The 20,945-nt window shown below is 33.8% G+C and overlaps 2 protein-coding genes across 2 annotated transcripts; one reads left to right on the top strand and one right to left on the bottom strand.

The window, feature by feature from the left end:
* Positions 1-1,928: 1,928 nt before the first annotated feature.
* Positions 1,929-3,763, bottom strand: LOC128198176 (uncharacterized). Its single transcript, XM_052882132.1, has one exon. It carries the CDS (start codon positions 3,747-3,749, stop codon positions 2,682-2,684), a length of 1,068 nt encoding a protein of 355 aa, XP_052738092.1. The 5' UTR covers positions 3,750-3,763; the 3' UTR covers positions 1,929-2,681.
* Positions 3,764-10,338: 6,575 nt separating this feature from the next.
* Positions 10,339-20,888, top strand: LOC112050216 (E3 ubiquitin-protein ligase TM129). The gene is made up of 6 exons (XM_024088422.2): positions 10,339-10,896; positions 12,828-12,957; positions 13,510-13,646; positions 13,931-14,048; positions 15,139-15,254; positions 17,025-20,888. Exons 1-6 carry the CDS (start codon positions 10,481-10,483, stop codon positions 17,176-17,178), a joined length of 1,071 nt encoding a protein of 356 aa, XP_023944190.1. The 5' UTR covers positions 10,339-10,480; the 3' UTR covers positions 17,179-20,888.
* The last annotated feature ends 57 nt before the right edge of the window (positions 20,889-20,945 follow it).

The raw sequence follows: 20,945 nt of genomic DNA, 5'->3' as shown, positions 1-20,945 counted from the left end.
TTGTTTACCTGCCAAAAGTGAATTTGCGGTCGCTTGTAAAGTTTCAGTTGTAGATTTAGTTACAGTTAGTAGACTATTTGGAAGCAAAAGTTTGTTCACTATTGAAGAGCTCGATGATAGAGCTTTCAAACAAAATCTTTCAGCTAAATATATACGTCTTACAATTAAAGGAGGAATACAAGTCTCTACTTCCATTGAATTAACAGGTGTAGAGCGCATAGCCCCACTTATTATGCGCAAGCCAATGTTTTGAATAACATCAAGTTTTTTTAATAATGTGGAATTGGCTTGCATATATGCAAGAAAACTATAATCAAAGTGACTTCTGACCATGCTTTTATATAATAGAGATAGGACTTTAGGATCAGAGCCCCAAAACGTTCCAGTCAAACATCTCAATAAATTAATGCCTTTTAACGCATTTTTGCTAATATAATTAATATGTCTGTCAAATTTTAATTTATTATCGATAATTACACCCAAAAATTTCTTTTGATTTACAAATGGAATATCTGTACCATTATATTTGATGTTATTCCCCACTGGGCTGCCAAAAATCATACATGAACTTTTGGAAGTATTGATATTTAATTTTAACAAATTTTTATAATAAGACTGCAACTGGAACAGTGCAGAATTAATAGTATTTTTAGCTATTTCTATATTTCTATTTACACTATACATTAACAAGTCATCCGCAAATTGTAAAATTTTAACATCTCCTAATAAAAAATTTTCAATTTGTGAGGTGTATAAATTATACAAAATTGGTGACAATGCTGAACCTTGCATAAGACCTTTACTAGTTTGGTTTATCCCATGGAGTATATTATTGTACTTAACATAAAACTGTCTATTATTAAAAAAATTTGAAAGCCATTTTAACATTTTTCCAGGGATACCAATTTCATAAAGACAATTGATGAGCTGGTTTAAGTCCACATTATCATAAGCCCCCTCTATATCCAAAAATATACATACTGCTGTGGATCTAGACAATTGACAATTCTTCATATCATACATAAATGAAGTAATACTCTCTGCTGCGCTTTTACCTCTACGGAAACCATATTGAAAACCTGGTAATAAATTATTAGTTTCTACAAAATAGTCCAATCTTAGTTTAAGCATTACTTCAAACAATTTCCCTATGCAAGAAGTCAGTGATATAGGTCTGTAAGAATTGCAATCGTCTTCAGGTTTATCTTGTTTCAAAATTGGTATTATACATTGAATCTTCCAACTCTCTGGAATACATTGAGAAAGCCATAACTTGTTAAAAATATTAAGTAAAGCTATTTGACCTGATTTATGTAACTTTTTAAACATTATATAAGGAATGTCATCTAATCCTGGTGCAGATTCCTTTCTTGATTGAAGTGCTATATTGAATTCTGCATAGGTGAATGGATTTAGTAGCCACATGGAATTCTCATTGTCATTGTTGTATTCAAAAACAGAGTTGATTAAGTTTGTGTTATTATTATTCTGTTTAAGTTTTGAGATGAAATTTGGAATCCATACATCATTTTTAAGTTTTGGTTGGGTATTTATTCGTTTAAATCTTTTCATATAATTCCATATATAAGTTATAGGAGTGTATCTATTAAATGATGAACAAAGTTTATTCCAACTATCTTTCTTTGCTTTTTTAATGATTATTTTTTTAAGTGCATCTATTTTTTTATAATTTATATAATTTACCATTAACCCTACTCGCCTATATAATTGTAAAGCCTCTTTGGAATTTTTAACTGCTTCAGCACAATTTTCATCCCACCAAGGAGCGGGAGCTTTAATAGTTCTTGGACCCTCAAATTTAACAAGCGGAATACATTCTTTTTTTAAAATGTTCAAAATTTCACAAAATTTGTCATATGACTGTAAAGGATCTAGTTCATTAAATGTGATATACTCGAAATACTCCTTGGATTTCTTAAAATATTTATCCCAATCTGCTTTATTATATAAAAATTTCTCTACTTTATCATTGACAGAATATTTAGATGGAATTAAGTTAATTTTTGTGAATGTGGGATAGTGGTAACTACCCAAAGTGTCTACACCTACTGTCCATTCACATAACGGAGCGAGCACTGGGCTCACTCCAGTTATGTCAATAGCAGAACTATTTGCATATGGTCTCTGAAGTGTAGTAGACCTACCAGAATTTAATATGCACAGATCCTGTTCATCAAAAATATCAAATAGGCTTCTACCCCTTGAATTTGTACTATGGCAACCAAAAGAAATATGATGTGCATTAAAGTCTCCTGCTACTAAACAGGGCTTTGGTATATCACTGATGATACTTTTAAGTCTATTGATTTTACATTTATTTTTATTTTTAGGTGGACAATAAACACAAAGTATTGATAAGTCACCAACATTGGTTTCTAAAGAAATTGCTATGGATTGAACATCTTCATAAAATTTTGTTTTCAAAAGTTTATATTTAAATGTATTTCTTAATAAAATACCTACGCCACCATGTTCATTCTTTGCATTTTTTCCAACAAAGTTATAGCCTGGGATTTTTACAAGATTACTAGAGTTTTTAAGCCAGGTTTCATTTAATAATAAAATATCAATATTTTCCTGTGTTAAAAATGTTTTTACTAAGGGTTTTTTATTATTAATACTCTGAATGTTATGTTGAACAATAATGAGCTTTGAAGCCATTAAACTTTATTCAAATGTTTCAAAAATGCTTCTTTAATTTTACTTGTGCTTTTAATGTCATTTGAGTTTCCTATAGTAACTAATGTATTAATTATTGCTGATAATATTTTTTTATTATTAATGATATTTGAATAAGAAATATCTAAATTTTCTTGTGTGTCTAGTTTAGATTGGTGGAATTTTTGCTGTATTTGTTGAGGCTTCGGGAGAGTAGGAAAATTAACACTATTAATTTCAATTACCTTAGCATAAGATTGTTTATTTTTTTCTAATCTCGCTGCCTTTATAGGGCAAGTTTTGGATATGGCTAAATGAGCTCCACCACAATTACTGCACTTCAATGTATCAGCCGTGCATGCTTTGTAGTGGTGTTCACCAGCACAGCGTGAACAGACCTGTATATTTTTGCATATTTTCCCATAGTGATTAAATCTCATACACTTGAAACATTGCATTAGCGGAGGAATATATGTATAGACCTTATAACGCCAATTGTCTAAATATATATATTGTGGTAAAGTTGTTCCTGCAAAAATTACACTAATAGTTGACAAAGGAACAACATCGTCTACAACCTTTTTCATGAATCGTCTTACACCAATAATCTCACACTCTGAAGAAAGTTTATTAAATAGTTCATGGTTACTGGACTCTTTAGGAATAAACCTGACAACCCCCACCCTCTCCACAGAAGATGCCGGAATGAAGGCACGAAGATTGTAAACTGTTAGGCATTCATGTTTGAGAAAATCATTGGCTGCTGTCGCTTGTTTGAATACTAACATTATTTTGTTAGCATTAATGCGCCTGCTCTCATAGATACCTTTTACTTGTTTAAAGTATTTGGACACAACTAATGGGTTTTTGTTCCCCAATTTAATTTCCGGCTCACTGCTTTCCACAAACACTGGGAATTCCGCGTTAGTGCTATTATCCGTGTAGGCTCTGCTATAACCTGCCTTTATATAGGGTTTGTATTTTACACTATCGTCCTCAGCAGACTTTTGAACTTTACGTTTTTTTCTGTCCAGCCTTTCGTGGGCATCGCCATCACTGTCTGACGGCATTTTGCTGGATTTAATTTACATATGAACACTTTATTTCACACGTATATTACTAAAAAACTTTTAAATTAAAATTTTCAATTTTAAAAGCGCGCTTCTCGATTCCCGCCAAAAATCCTTACAGTATTAGTGTTCTGTGCACCTTAGAGTTACAAGTGGCACTTTGTACAAACCGTCGCAAAATCTTAAATACATTAAATAATTTTTAATCCTTATCAACAATGCATGCTTGATTATCTAGCCACCTTTTATGTAAGAGTATTTAAGCTAGCCATGCACTTGATTAATATATCCATTATAAATATTCTATTGCCTAAATTACCGGCTTAATTGCTCAATAAGTAAGGTTTAGGAGTAAAATGGCAGCACTGTAAAGATCAATACAAAAGTGGAAGTAATCTGTGGATGTAATCAAATGTCATTGATGTCGGATTCGATTTTTGGCGGGAATCGAGAAGCGCGCTTTTAAAATTGAAAATTTTAATTTAAAAGTTTTTTAGTAATATACGTGTGACATAAAGTGTTCATATGTAAATTAAATCCAGCAAAATGCCGTCAGACAGTGATGGCGATGCCCACGAAAGGCTGGACAGAAAAAAACGTAAAGTTCAAAAGTCTGCTGAGGACGATAGTGTAAAATACAAACCCTATATAAAGGCAGGTTATAGCAGAGCCTACACGGATAATAGCACTAACGCGGAATTCCCAGTGTTTGTGGAAAGCAGTGAGGCGGAAATTAAATTGGGGAACAAAAACCCATTAGTTGTGTCCAAATACTTTAAACAAGTAAAAGGTATCTATGAGAGCAGGCGCATTAATGCTAACAAAATAATGTTAGTATTCAAACAAGCGACAGCAGCCAATGATTTTCTCAAACATGAATGCCTAACAGTTTACAATCTTCGTGCCTTCATCCCGGCATCTTCTGTGGAGAGGGTGGGGGTTGTCAGGTTTATTCCTAAAGAGTCCAGTAACCATGAACTATTTAATAAACTTTCTTCAGAGTGTGAGATTATTGGTGTAAGACGATTCATGAAAAAGGTTGTAGACGATGTTGTTCCTTTGTCAACTATTAGTGTAATTTTTGCAGGAACAACTTTACCACAATATATATATTTAGACAATTGGCGTTATAAGGTCTATACATATATTCCTCCGCTAATGCAATGTTTCAAGTGTATGAGATTTAATCACTATGGGAAAATATGCAAAAATATACAGGTCTGTTCACGCTGTGCTGGTGAACACCACTACAAAGCATGCACGGCTGATACATTGAAGTGCAGTAATTGTGGTGGAGCTCACTTAGCCATATCCAAAACTTGCCCTATAAAGGCAGCGAGATTAGAAAAAAATAAACAATCTTATGCTAAGGTAATTGAAATTAATAGTGTTAATTTTCCTACTCTCCCGAAGCCTCAACAAATACAGCAAAAATTCCACCAATCTAAACTAGACACACAAGAAAATTTAGATATTTCTTATTCAAATATCATTAATAATAAAAAAATATTATCAGCAATAATTAATACATTAGTTACTATAGGAAACTCAAATGACATTAAAAGCACAAGTAAAATTAAAGAAGCATTTTTGAAACATTTGAATAAAGTTTAATGGCTTCAAAGCTCATTATTGTTCAACATAACATTCAGAGTATTAATAATAAAAAACCCTTAGTAAAAACATTTTTAACACAGGAAAATATTGATATTTTATTATTAAATGAAACCTGGCTTAAAAACTCTAGTAATCTTGTAAAAATCCCAGGCTATAACTTTGTTGGAAAAAATGCAAAGAATGAACATGGTGGCGTAGGTATTTTATTAAGAAATACATTTAAATATAAACTTTTGAAAACAAAATTTTATGAAGATGTTCAATCCATAGCAATTTCTTTAGAAACCAATGTTGGTGACTTATCAATACTTTGTGTTTATTGTCCACCTAAAAATAAAAATAAATGTAAAATCAATAGACTTAAAAGTATCATCAGTGATATACCAAAGCCCTGTTTAGTAGCAGGAGACTTTAATGCACATCATATTTCTTTTGGTTGCCATAGTACAAATTCAAGGGGTAGAAGCCTATTTGATATTTTTGATGAACAGGATCTGTGCATATTAAATTCTGGTAGGTCTACTACACTTCAGAGACCATATGCAAATAGTTCTGCTATTGACATAACTGGAGTGAGCCCAGTGCTCGCTCCGTTATGTGAATGGACAGTAGGTGTAGACACTTTGGGTAGTTACCACTATCCCACATTCACAAAAATTAACTTAATTCCATCTAAATATTCTGTCAATGATAAAGTAGAGAAATTTTTATATAATAAAGCAGATTGGGATAAATATTTTAAGAAATCCAAGGAGTATTTTGAGTATATCACATTTAATGAACTAGATCCTTTACAGTCATATGACAAATTTTGTGAAATTTTGAACATTTTAAAAAAAGAATGTATTCCGCTGGTTAAATTTGAGGGTCCAAGAACTATTAAAGCTCCCGCTCCTTGGTGGGATGAAAATTGTGCTGAAGCAGTTAAAAATTCCAAAGAGGCTTTACAATTATATAGGCGAGTAGGGTTAATGGTAAATTATATAAATTATAAAAAAATAGATGCACTTAAAAAAATAATCATTAAAAAAGCAAAGAAAGATAGTTGGAATAAACTTTGTTCATCATTTAATAGATACACTCCTATAACTTATATATGGAATTATATGAAAAGATTTAAACGAATAAATACCCAACCAAAACTTAAAAATGATGTATGGATTCCAAATTTCATCTCAAAACTTAAACAGAATAATAATAACACAAACTTAATCAACTCTGTTTTTGAATACAACAATGACAATGAGAATTCCATGTGGCTACTAAATCCATTCACCTATGCAGAATTCAATATAGCACTTCAATCAAGAAAGGAATCTGCACCAGGATTAGATGACATTCCTTATATAATGTTTAAAAAGTTACATAAATCAGGTCAAATAGCTTTACTTAATATTTTTAACAAGTTATGGCTTTCTCAATGTATTCCAGAGAGTTGGAAGATTCAATGTATAATACCAATTTTGAAACAAGATAAACCTGAAGACGATTGCAATTCTTACAGACCTATATCACTGACTTCTTGCATAGGGAAATTGTTTGAAGTAATGCTTAAACTAAGATTGGACTATTTTGTAGAAACTAATAATTTATTACCAGGTTTTCAATATGGTTTCCGTAGAGGTAAAAGCGCAGCAGAGAGTATAACTTCATTTATGTATGATATGAAGAATTGTCAATTGTCTAGATCCACAGCAGTATGTATATTTTTGGATATAGAGGGGGCTTATGATAATGTGGACTTAAACCAGCTCATCAATTGTCTTTATGAAATTGGTATCCCTGGAAAAATGTTAAAATGGCTTTCAAATTTTTTTAATAATAGACAGTTTTATGTTAAGTACAATAATATACTCCATGGGATAAACCAAACTAGTAAAGGTCTTATGCAAGGTTCAGCATTGTCACCAATTTTGTATAATTTATACACCTCACAAATTGAAAATTTTTTATTAGGAGATGTTAAAATTTTACAATTTGCGGATGACTTGTTAATGTATAGTGTAAATAGAAATATAGAAATAGCTAAAAATACTATTAATTCTGCACTGTTCCAGTTGCAGTTTTTAACCGACTTCCAAAAAGGAGGAGGTTCTACGTTCGACTGTATGTATGTTTTTTTTTTTTTTTTTTTTTTTTTTTTTATGTATGTCCAGCGATAATTCCGTCATTTGTGGACCGATTTTGAAAATTCTTTTTTTATTTTGAAGGGTTTGATTCCAGGGTGGTCCCATTTTTTTCATGTCAGGATCTGATGATGGCATCCTGGAGAAATCGAATGGAACTTTCGAAAATTGTAGGGACGGCTAGTGCGTTTGTTAGTGTTTCCATAAGGTATTTTAAACCACTACAATTTTATGAAGGTCTGGAGTTGGTCTGATGATGGAGCCAAAACACAGACGATGGAACTCCTCAACGATTTACAGCAGGTACCTTTTGTTTGGGCTTGATTTATTTGTATTGATGAGAACTTTCCACCTAGATGGGTTGTGACTGTATTAAGGGTCTGATGATGAAGACGAAGGACAGTTAAGAGAACTCCTCAACGGTTCACAGTAGCTACCTTGTGTTTGGACTTGATAAGTTTGTATTGATGAGAACTTTCCACCTAGATGGGTTGTGACTGTATTAGGGGTCTGGTGATGAAGACGAAGGATAGTTAAGGGAACTCCTTGATAGTTCACAGTAGCTACCTTGTGTTTTGACTTGATAATTTTGTATTGATGAGAATTTTCCACCTGGATAGGTTGTGACTGTATTAGGGGTACTAACACTAAAAATTAAAAAATAAAAATTTTAATAAAAAAAATTCAACCGACTTCCAACTCAAAAATTAACCTAAACTAAAAAGCAAAAAATAACATCTTACCTATGTGCTCCTTCTGATCAGTTTGAAGGCGGTGCCAATCTAGTGTAATGTTTTAATTAAAGCCGTTTCTGAAAGGACCACAGAAATTTTGTAATTTAAACGGCTTAAATTAAAACATCACTGGCTTGGCACCGCCTTCAAACTGATCAGAAGGAGCACATAGGTAAGATGTTATTTTTTGCTTTTTAGTTTAGGTTAATTTTTGAGTTGGAAGTCGGTTGAATTTTTTTTATTAAAATTTTTTATTATAAAAATTTGTTAAAATTAAATATCAATACTTCCAAAAGTTCATGTATGATTTTTGGCAGCCCAGTGGGGAATAACATCAAATATAATGGTACAGATATTCCATTTGTAAATCAAAAGAAATTTTTGGGTGTAATTATCGATAATAAATTAAAATTTGACAGACATATTAATTATATTAGCAAAAATGCGTTAAAAGGCATTAATTTATTGAGATGTTTGACTGGAACGTTTTGGGGCTCTGATCCTAAAGTCCTATCTCTATTATATAAAAGCATGGTCAGAAGTCACTTTGATTATAGTTTTCTTGCATATATGCAAGCCAATTCCACATTATTAAAAAAACTTGATGTTATTCAAAACATTGGCTTGCGCATAATAAGTGGGGCTATGCGCTCTACACCTGTTAATTCAATGGAAGTAGAGACTTGTATTCCTCCTTTAATTGTAAGACGTATATATTTAGCTGAAAGATTTTGTTTGAAAGCTCTATCATCGAGCTCTTCAATAGTGAACAAACTTTTGCTTCCAAATAGTCTACTAACAGTAACTAAATCTACAACTGAATCTTTACAAGCGACCGCAAATTCACTTTTGGCAGGTAAACAACATAACATATCTATTATTATGACATATATGCATAATATTGCCACTAACATAAATGTTAGTAACGCCTGGCCCATGTACTCTTGCTCCTTTGAGAGCTTGATTATGACAAATAAAATTCATTTGTTGAATATTACGTCAAACATAGACTTCCTTATGTTTATTGATAAAAATTGTAAATATTATTATAAGTTATATACAGATGGATCTAAAAATCAGCACTTTGTAAGTGCTGCTTTCTATGATCCACAAAAAAAATGTAGTAAAGCGTTTAAGTTAAATTCTCGATGTAGTATTTTTACTGCGGAATCTTTTGCAATTTTAAAAGCAATTTCTTATATAAAAGAGGAAATTTTACATAGTGTAAATAATTGTATTATAGTAACAGATTCAAAAAGTGTTCTTTTAGCTATTAACAATTTCAATTTTAGTTATAAGTCTTCATACATTATTTTTCAAATTAAAAATGTATTACTAGACATAAGAAAAACTGGAATGAACGTAGAATTTGTCTGGGTACCCTCCCACAGAGGTATAGCGGGCAATGAACTGGTTGATTCTGTAGCAAGACAAGGATTGTTTAATGAAGATTGTTCAGACAATATCAAAACTCCATTTACAGACTTTTATCATGAAGTGAAGAAGAGACAGAAGTTGCTTTGGCATGAACTTTGGAAAGAAACTAGTAAAAGTAAAGGATGTTGGTACGCAGAGATACAAAATGAAATACCGGTGCAGCCATGGTATTACAAAATGAGTTGGGATTCAAGAAAATTCATATCAATAATAAACCGACTAAGGTTTGGTCACTGTTTAGTGCCAAGCCATTTATTCAAATTAAAAATTTATAAAGACAACAAATGCATGTACTGTAAAAAAGACGACGCAGATATCAATCACATAATTTTCAAGTGTTCAGCTTTTGGTATACAGAGAATAATATTAGCAAGTTCGATAGAGTTAGTAAAGGAAGAAAACGAAATTAAGTGTGATCCCCGCCACATTAAGGAATTGTTGAGGAACCATTTATTTTATAAGCCTGTTTTAGATTTCATTAGTAACACAATAGAAAAATTGTAAAATACAGTAGTAAATTTATATTTAGACGACGACTATGACGATAATTTTAAGTGCTATGTATTATTTTTAAGAAAAATTGTAATATTTAAAGCAGGGCCTATAAGGACTTGTATCCAAGGCCGTAAAATAAATTAAAAAAAAAAAAAAAAAAAGTCATTGATGTCATGATTTGTCAACAAAACAAAGTACCCACAAAATCTTTAGTGTATTTTATTTTAATCGATTGGTTTTATTTAATAACTATTTCGCAGTTTATCCACCTACCCTCAATATAGTGCTACATATGCTGTAAACGGAATACGCGCTATTTACAATGGACGTCGTAGTAACTCTTTTCTACATTCTGTTTTCTATTTGCGTTGTTTATCCGCCTACGGAGTTCATTTCCGCCGGTTTTACGATACCACAACTTCTGGAAAGCTTCTTGGGTTCGGAGAATACGAACTTTGTCGGATATCATATGAGAAGAGTTAGTATAACAGCTCTAATACACTCTGCATTGCCATTCGGGTACGCGTTGACTCTTTGGTGCAGCGGAGTGCGCGGGGAATGGATGCCGTGCTTCATGATAGGGTCAGCAATCGGCCCGCTGTTTATGATGTTCAAGATCGCTTGCTGGTGGGAAGGTCTCAGACATAATCACCCTGTGGTTAAAGCTATACTGCCATATGTACCACCCGGCCTGGATTGGCGAATGCTAGCCGTAGACATCAACTTGGAGTTTCGAGGGTATGTATTCTGTTGTAAAGTTAATTATATATTATATACTAACGGACACCTGCATACTGTTCAGTTTTTCACAAATTCCGTGGGGACCATGGATTTTCCTGAATAAAAAGTTTCCAAATTTTAGCCAAATCGCTTCTGTAGTTGCTTATAGAGTAACAACCATATAAACTTTCTCATTTATAATATTAGTAGGATTTTAGCTGATGCCTATTATTATTTATAGAAGGGATTTCTGATGAAGCCAGATGGGTGATCAGCCCTATCTAAGGACCATTCCATCCAAAACGCTAAACGATTCCCATAGCTAAACTAATTATAATGTTTTTGTTTTACATGGTATATAATTTCCTCCTGCAACATACTTTTACTTATTACTTAATATACCTATAGAATCAATTTTTAAATAAATAAATTGTAAATTTAAATTGAAAAATGAAATATAAAGAGCCAGTGTGCTGTTATGAGCATAACCTATTTCTGTTTCAATTTTCATCCTGTTGTATCTTGATTGAGTAAATAATTATTTCACTGCTCTTGCTCAAAAACACTGTCATATTACCACTCCAAAGCAGGGCTAAACAAGCATTTCAGCCTCTAGGGGCTAAAGTAATTTTATTTTTTTAATTCTTGTCTGTTACAAGTACTAGCCAAGTACTAGTCTACTATAAAACGCAGGAGGTTTTATTCGAAAATACAACCATTATAGGTAAGGCCTGATTGTTTTGAAAAGTAAATAAAAAACTTTAAATTGAAAATAAATGCAGCGTTCTTGTCTGTGGAATGTGTTCATTCTTTTATTCAATTTTTATTGAAGACATGGGACATCCTTTACGGTGTACCTTTGCCTTTTTCTCATGTGAAAAAAATAAAATTAAAAAGCGAGAATTTAAAAAACAAATAATACACACTTGATTTAATTCAGAAAATAATTGTAAATTTGTGACCGTAACTTTCATATATTTCAACATTAATTGTTATTGGTGTCTTCATCTACTGAGAATGGTGATCCTAATTTGGAGATGGATGAAATTTTCAATCTGTTACCATCAAAGTCGAGATGCATTTACTTAAATACTTACCTACGATACCTACGAATACCTACGAAAAATTTAATAAGTGGAGAAAACAATAACGAATGGATTCACTTATGAAAGGAGTTTTTCAAACTATTATCTTTCACGTTTACCTCACATACTCATTATTCATATTCACAGTAGTCGGAAATTATGTTACCGGGTAAAAGCATCTTCCTTAATATCCAAAATTGTAGACTTTGTACATTTAATTTTCAATTAAAATAAATCATTGAATATTGTACTAAACTATTTTATTTTCTCACAATCGTAGTGAAAAGTAGAGTGTAACATGTGTATGTTTTATGTAATGTCTTTTTAACCCCTTGTATAACAATCTACTATATATCTGTATATGTACCTACAACATTTAGTCAAATTATAGGTGCTTCTTATTAAGACTTAAAGTGTTTTGCAGATAACATGGGTATGGTGACAGTTGCCTGTATAACATACATAATAAGTACTATTATCATGAATTGTGGCAAACTTTCAAGAGTGAAACAAACTGTCACCTGTACCATCCTACATGAAACAAACTGTAATAGCCTGTATTACACTATTCACTTCAAAACTATGAGGAAATCCTGAAGTGAGCCAAGTAGCAAGGTGCTTCATGTTTGGACCTTAAATCACTTTGTGTTGTTTGACTTAGCACAAAAATGTCATTGATCGGAAGTTGATTAAGGCACGGTGAGGTAGCACAAAGAGAAGCAAAGTTTGTGTCTATACTATAATATTCAGTTGACTTTGATCAACTTTGTGAGTAGTGTATTGGGGTGTATGGTTTCACAATTTTCAATCTTGTCTATGTATTGTCTAAAAAAGGAAGTTATATTTTATGTTATGTCTTTACAGAGTTGACAAGGTCTCCATACAGCTTAATGCAACTAACAAGTTCATAGCAACAGAGAGATGGCTTATTAAGGTCTCGCAGTATGCCATTTATTTAGTCAAGCAAAATGATTGTGCGCTAGTTGCTACTGCTGTAAGTTGTTTTTATTTTCTAATTTTGTAGCTTTTGGTGGAGGTTGAGCCTGTTTGATATTAATATGTTTTACTAAAATTTAATTGTGTATCTATTTTTGGAAGACTGACTGTGGATAGCGCAAGACAGTGGCAGTAGTAAGGTGTACAGAGATAGTAGGAAATCAAGTATAACAAATATATACCCTTATCTGTTATTTATTTGGGATAAGAAGTAAATGATAGAAAGTATTCTCATTGTACTTAGGTGTATGTAAATTGCAGCGAGATAGTATTTAATGATTTTGTTTTGTAAATTTATTTAATCCCTAAAATTAAATTGGTGTGTAAAACTGAAGAAGCATTAGCATCGCTAAACATATTGATTTATACAGTTTGAAATATTATGTGACCTTTCTAAAGGGCAAAGTTCAGATTAAAGCTCATAGGTCAGAGTCTCCCACTATTTGCTCTGTGCTTCTATTTCTATTAAAAAATAATGCTAGGTATCTGAAAAAGTCTCATAATTTATTGATTACAATGGATCTAATTGGGCTCTTACAATATTTTGCAGACAGACAGCCACAACTTCTCAGTATCGGGTGAAGATGAAGTACAGTATCTGAACATTGAGGTGATCCCTTCACAGAGTAATGTGAAGAGGTTCACATTCAGGATATCCACCTCAGCATTGCGGGATTTACAACCGAGGTAAGCTTCAATCATCTGAACTTGTGATGACTTTACTTGTGCTCCCTTTGTTTACCTGAGTGAGTAGTACCTATGTTTTATTATTATTTTATTGGAAGCCTGTCTGTGTTCACCCTCTGTCGGATATCCTCAAATAATAAAAACCAGAATTTTGAAAGCTCCTGAAACAGTACAGTAAATATATTTTTTCAACTATCATTTATCAATTTTATTATAACTACTCATTTCAATTATATTATTTTGCTTAAAAGATTTTATGCCTTATTTTTTTTTGATATTTGTAGGTTGGAGCGGCCAGTGCGGGTCCCGGACCACATCTCCCTGCTGCCGACCCTGATTGAGAGATTTGTTCTGGTGTTCAAGCAACACATTGAGAGGAACCCTGTCTACATTGTTGAACAGGTAACTCATATAATATAAAAAAAACAGAACTTTATGTACACTTGACTGGTAATTAATAATTTTAACCTTTAAAATATTGGTATAAACTAAACTAAAAAAGGATATTTGTATAATTCTGTCACCATGACAAAATATATTAATACTAGCGGAACCAGTCAAGCTTCGCTTTGACTTATGTGCACCCTATCCTTACCCTACCTACCCTACTTCTACCCTTCCCTACTCCTACTCCTACCCTACCCCTACAGTACCCTACCCTACCTCTAACCTACCAAGCACACAGACAGACACACACACACTTTCACTTTTAAAATATTAAGTATGAATGAACTACGTCTATTGATTACACAATAAAAGGATTGAAAAAAAACTCAACAAACTCAGCCTAACTTCTCCAGAAGACGGTTTGGCTTTAGACATAGTAGTAGGGGAGTTACTCGAGCGCGGCAGATGAACATAAGGGGCTATACCTTGCACGTTGTTCAGTATCTCTACCAAGTATTAGCCTTTAATATTGGTGGGTGCGATCAATCAACAAAAAAAAAACTTACTTCAGAAATACTCAACCAGCGCGTCCTATTAAGATAAGGTAGGTGAGTTGATAGCTAAAAGGTGGTGGTGGTGGTTTCGAAAATCTGACGATTTGAGCGTAACGTAATGGGATGGGAGGGTTCTAAAGTTACAAAATAGAACCCATAAATTTCTGTTATCGAGCCACGATTGCTTTTTTACTTATTTTTAATAAAATAATCTCCTGAGTTAATGTTTTCTGATGATTTCAATAAGCCAATAAAATTTGTCTTTAAAGTCTGTAGTTTTCTTCCCGACCGCTGAAAACGAAAATTTTACTCTTTCTAACTACTACTACTAAAAAACATTTATTCTTTCTATCATCTAATTTACCAAATCTAATCGATTACAATGATGCTTTATTACCAACAAATTTAGCATCCCGGGTTCCCCTATATAGTAGGGGAACCCTATGTAATCGATTAGATTTGGTAGATTAGATGATAGAAAGAATAAATGGTGAAAGTGGACAAATTTCATTACATTTTAATGTTTTTTTTGAGTACTTGTGTTTGTCCAGGAGCTGGAAGTGTGTATTGGCTGCATGCAGAACACGGCAGACGTGAAGCTGAACAAGCTGTGTCCGCCGGGCCTGCCCGTCGACAACAAGCCGCCGTGCCAACAGTGCAACTGCAGGTACGATTGTACATGTGTTGTTATTTTACGATGCTTGGTCCAATTCTGAGTTGACCAATTAAAACAATAACAATGAAAGGCATGGGTGGAGGTGGTCACGACCCTCATATATGAGGAACACGACTGAAGGAGGGAGGTCAGATTCTGAATTAATTCTTATCTCAATACATATGATAGTATAAAATATAGATTGCAATACCAGTTTAGCACCGAGAATTATGACTCAAAAGATCGCATGAAAGTGGTAAATTCAGTTTAAGAAAGAAAAAGATTTAGAGTTGTGATCAACTTGTTTTTTTTTTACTTCGATTTAGTGGAAGTAGGCCTGTAAAACTCATAAACTCCTTTCATGACCAGTAAAAAATGGATTTTCGGAATGTAGGTTTGGAATTGATCTATTCTGGCATGCCTCCCTCAACTTTTTTGCAATTGTTTGAAGAAAATTCAGATCCTTTAGGACTAGTCGAGTAACTCGAGCGGCATGTTGTAAATGTGTGAAACATTTACAACCGATCCTCCAAGCGATCGTCTAAAAGAAAGTCGTGTGGCTGAAAATTGGTGGAAAGGTAGCTTATAACCAGGACACGGACATAGGATACCTAGAGTAGAGGTAGGAGAGGGTGCGGTAGGAGTAGGAATTCACGCGGGCGTTCCCTGGTTTAGAATCTATTTGAGGATACAAAAAGTTCAACAGCCGTTTCTCTTAATTTTGAGTGAAGTTTCAGTCAAGTCAACTTCGTTTAAGTGAAGGACATAGCTGAAAATTGCTATTTGGTTAGTTTGTACACCGTAGAAGTAAATGCGATGGAATTACCAGCAAAATCTCTCTGTAACTTGCTTAAAGAGCTCACTAGAACTTCTATATTAGAACGGGTATCCAAAACTGCTCTAATAGGATCTTACCAAATTTGGCTAGGGAGGGAAAACAATACGAGGGAAATGTTAGTTAATTGTCAAGGACATCCTTAACCCTACACCCATCGGTCACGAGTCCAGGGCTCTGCTTGGAGTTTTTCTCTTTACCACACAATGGTACCTGGCACCCTCCCTATAAATTGAAAAGAAAGAAAAATAGCTAGGGAGCCGAAGAGGGGATTATAACTATGTAATCAGTTGCCACAACTTTTTTGGCACAATGTACTCGTACGTAAAGGTATAACCTTCCGTTCGCGACCTCGACCTACGACCGCGACCGGCTCGCACGACCCACTGCTTAGTATGAATTTATATGGAGCACTAAACAAAGCCAGAGACCGCGTCGCGCGACTCGCCTTTGTTTAGTGCTCCATATAAATTCATACTAGCAGTGGGTCGTGCGAGCCAGTCGAGGTTGCGCGTCGCGGTCGTCAAGAACGGAAGGCTGCCTTTAGTGTGTAAGACGTCTAAGACCTTGTCCAGAAGAGGAGAATTCGTCGCGAAACGTATCGCGCGAATTCATACGCGCGTTGTCGAAGTACTAGACATCAATACATCGCGTCCGCAAGCATCGCGCGAATTAAAAATACGCGCGTAAATCTCGTGCACTACGCCAGACTCTCTACGCGAGTCGAGACACTAGGGACGCCTTGTTGCGTTCAGTTTACGCACGAATTCAGAGCGAGTGCACGTTAAACTCCATGTTTTTTACTGTATTCCTCCCCAAATGCTCGCGCGTTTGTACGCACCTTGTGGACGCAACGGATGCGCGTAATACGTACGAGAGAATCGCGGCGAATTCGCCCTTTCTGGACTGAGCGTAAAGTAGTGAAGTGAACGGAGCGCGTGTATCAGGGTGCTGTGGTGCGGCTCGTGCATGGGCCGCTGGTGGGCGGCGCGCGCGCCCGGCGCGCCCGCGGACTGGCTGGCGGCGCGCGGCTCGTGCCCCGTGTGCCGCGCCACCTTCTGCTTGCTGGACGTGTGCCCCGCGCGCCGCCCGGCGTCCTGACTGCCGCGCCTGCTGCCCCCACGCGCGCGCCGCGCCTGCACCCTCGCCGTCTGCCTGCGCGGCCTGACGCACTAGCGGCTGCCTGCACCTCACTTTACTCGTGTGTAGCGACACCTGCGGGACTGTCACGTTGGTCGGGCACAGTAGAGTGTTCGTTCGCGTAACATGTCGCATGATGTGTGGGTTGTGCGTCAGAGGCAATAGGGTAGTTGACTCGTTAAATTAAATATAAACGCTAACGCATAGTACATAGAACAAGGGTCCGAAATATATCATTATTAATTAATTAATTAATTAATTATAAAAGTTAATGTCTTATAAAACTCAATTTAAAAATCATGCATTTTATCAAATTTTCCGAACGTCAATAACGATGTCGTCCATTTTGTGACGTCACAATGTCACTTGATGTACTAAACGTCAAACTAATTGTTAACTAATATTTTTGTCAAACGCTCCATTTGTAAGGTATAAGTGACGTCATAAAATGGTTGAAATATGGACCATCATGGCCGATTTGGATAGAGCGTTTTGGCTCGTATTGTCAAAAACCTATTTAAAAACTAAAATTTTCATGTAATCACGTCTCAAAATTTTTTTCTATCAAGTAGAACGATAACGAACTATTATCGACTATTTAAAAAAAGTGTCAACTAGCCTATTAGAAAATTTTACGAGCTTGCTCAACAGAACGTTCCGCAGGTGTTTCTACACTTAGACTAAGAGCCTGGTAATGATGACTTGACCTTCCACATTGTATAAAAACTTCAACTTTGTCAGCTCATGCTTCTGTCGTAGATAAGTATGGTAGCCAATTATGTAGTTTGGGCCGTTTTACTATGCCAGATAGACATAGCCGATTATTTTCAAAAAACGTGCAAAACTTGCTGACCGCTCGCTTCTAAAAGATATATTTATTTTACGAAGAAATAGTTGAAGATTTACCAAATAAAGGATTAATAATATTCTGAATTAAATGTTAGTCGGTAGGTACACTAAATATAACTATCCCTTGTAAACTGTACATATTATCTGTATTTTTCTAATCTGCGACATAGTGCATCTATTGTATAATAATTCAGTTGTAGTAGTACATAACAGACTAACTCAAAATCGCATTTATAATGTTAATTAGCGTAACTAAATAAAAGATATTCACATTTACTTGTTACAGTTTTGTTTGTGAGTTATAGTATAGTTGTCTATGATTAAGATCTACACGATGCTTCTGCAGTATGCTATTGTTTATCAGGTCAGAGGATAATTATGTTGATATATACTTGTTAGCGACTTGAAAACTTGAAAATCAGTCATAAAATTTCAAAACGTATGAGCGAAAGCTCATTCGATTCGTAATAATCCGTAGACAAATCTATTTTGAGGATTTCAAAACACGAAAAAAAATCAACATAAAAAGAACGTTTACCTTTATAAACCTAACTCGAAAATTGAAAGTGAGTAATGTAAATCTGAAAAGAAGAATATTTTTACTGAAAGAGGAGAATATTACCAATTAGATGTTCATTAATTTTGTTTAATATGAATTATCACTTATACACTAAAAAAGTAAAAGTTCCACTGTCAAGATTTTTTTCCTCGGTGCTTCAAAGAGGTAGCCGATTTTAGTATTGTGTGTATATAAAAATGTAAAATGCAACCTTGGGCCACGAAATCAGTTTTTTTGGAAATATTTATCACTAATTTTCAAGTTTTTACTGATGTTTGCATCTCCTCTGCCCAAGATACTTTGTACATAATATGTATACTTGACAAAAACTGTATATACTTAATAATTTTTCCTACGTATTTAAACGAAATGACATATTATATATCGTAGGTATGAATTATAAAATGTATTTTACTCGTAGGATTAAAACTAATAACAAAACATGTCAATTAAACTCGTAGAAATTTCGGCTTGTGTAAACTCAATGTCCGATTTAAAAAATATATTCATTATTCGTATTTTTTTAATCTTAAGTTGGTAGCTGTCACTGTTTGCTTTTTCTTGATTAAGTTGCTATTTCTATCGTCTTTAGAATTGTCAATTTGTAGCTTGACATCATTATCACTATCATCACCACCATAATCGTCGCCATCATTATTACAATAATCTTTATTAACATTATGTAAATTATTGGCCTTCTGAATACTTCTAAACGCCAGTCTTGAGCATGTATAGAGTAAATTTTTTGTATTATTTGAATTTACTTTGCAAGTAGAGGAGTGTTTAAATATTTGTGTAAGGTTGCGCGTGCATATACGTGTGCGAGCGTGTGTGCATGCGTGGGGCGTGCGTGTGTGCGTGCGTGGTGCGTGCGTGTGTGCGTGCGTGGTACGTGCGTGTGTGCGTACGTGGTGCGTGCGTGTGTAATATCTAGAAAGTTTATATAATACAATTCAGCTTGAAACTTCGAGTATGCAAGTTGTTGTTATTTTATGTTTTTTTTTTTTTTATTATATGCGCTGTGACTATAATTTAACGTGCATGAAACCTTTAGAAACTTAGATCCACATTTACTATAATTGGATTGTAAATATGGTGTTTAAGATATTGTTGTAAATAGTTTGATGTTAAATTGTATATATTATATAATATACTTTAATTGTGTAATAGTGCATATAATATCCAAAAAAATGTTAGTCTGTTATGTTGTGAAATCATTATATGTATTTCAATATACATTTTAGTACATGTTGAACAAAGAATTAATTCAGTGGATTTGTAAATGTATAATTTGTCTATTGGAATTTATAAAATAATAATATATGATAAATATTGTAGTTTGATTAAAATTGTATATTCAATATTGTGATTTATGTGTAGGCCGTAGGGCGTTATATATTATTGTTATACATGAGTAATTAATTAGTACTATATCAACTAATAATCACTTATTGTTGAAACTTAAATAGTTCTCAGTGTGGTAGTGAGTAGTAGTTTTCAAGTGTATGCAAACAAAAGACATTGTTGTACCTATTGTAAATGGATGAGAATTTTAGCAAAGCTGTTTTTAACGCTTTTTGCACAAAATGTAAGTATGTATATTCTTTTAAGTTTCAAAAGGAGTTTGACTTTAGATGTATTTGGTAGTCGGACGCAGACAAGCGATTGACAGGCGCTTTGGTGTATGAATCTGTAGGAGTATCAGCACCATTTTATAATAAACTTTTGTATTGTAAATTATCATCTAGGGTGCGTGTAAGATTACTTTGCGCACGAATGACGCAATTGTGTTGCCAGCATTAGTGATGTCTTTTACCCGCTAAGAGATAGACAGAGATAGAGGACAAAATGGCGGCACTTTTGATTCGTTCCTATTTTGGCCACGCGCAAACTTATCTTCTGCAGGAATACGCCCCTTTACCATTCACTTATTTTAACAATGCATTTGTGCAGGCTAATATTCCTTTAGTTTACACACAAATGCGCTTATTCTGTCACCTTTAATAACCAATGGATAATCATCAATTTATAACAGGACACTTTATAATTAAAGCTAAATGTTCAATATTTTTTGTGTATTGTATATTAGTATCTATTTTACTGTTAATAAATAGAATAATACTTGTCATATTATCTGTAAGTAGCAAATTATAGCAGGTTATTTTAGTACCTATCTACCTATTTTAATGTTGTGCTGTTCTAAGTAGATATTCACAAAATAAATATCGATGTTGTCAACAAAAATAAATGCGATATTCTGAGATTTAAATTCTTTGAATCAATCCTGGGTCATTAATCGTATTATTTTATTATACCTAAT

Source organism: Bicyclus anynana, chromosome 6, assembly GCF_947172395.1.
Source record: "Bicyclus anynana chromosome 6, ilBicAnyn1.1, whole genome shotgun sequence".
Taxonomy (NCBI): Eukaryota; Metazoa; Arthropoda; class Insecta; order Lepidoptera; family Nymphalidae; genus Bicyclus; species Bicyclus anynana.
The sequence above is the reverse complement of the archived record's forward strand: the minus strand, read 5'-3'. Positions and strand labels throughout refer to the sequence as shown.

What these genes read in the sequence shown, in the direction of transcription:
- LOC128198176 (XM_052882132.1), bottom strand. Translation starts at nt 3,749, where the DNA reads ATGCCGTCAGACAGTGATGGCGATGCCCACGAAAGGCTGGACAGAAAA.
- LOC112050216 (XM_024088422.2), top strand. Translation starts at nt 10,481, where the DNA reads ATGGACGTCGTAGTAACTCTTTTCTACATTCTGTTTTCTATTTGCGTT. An exon ending in TTGCGGGATTTACAACCGAG is followed by an intron (nt 13,647 to 13,930) that starts GTAAGCTTCAAT and finishes TGATATTTGTAG; the next exon opens with GTTGGAGCGGCCAGTGCGGG. An exon ending in TGCCAACAGTGCAACTGCAG is followed by an intron (nt 15,255 to 17,024) that starts GTACGATTGTAC and finishes CGCGTGTATCAG; the next exon opens with GGTGCTGTGGTGCGGCTCGT.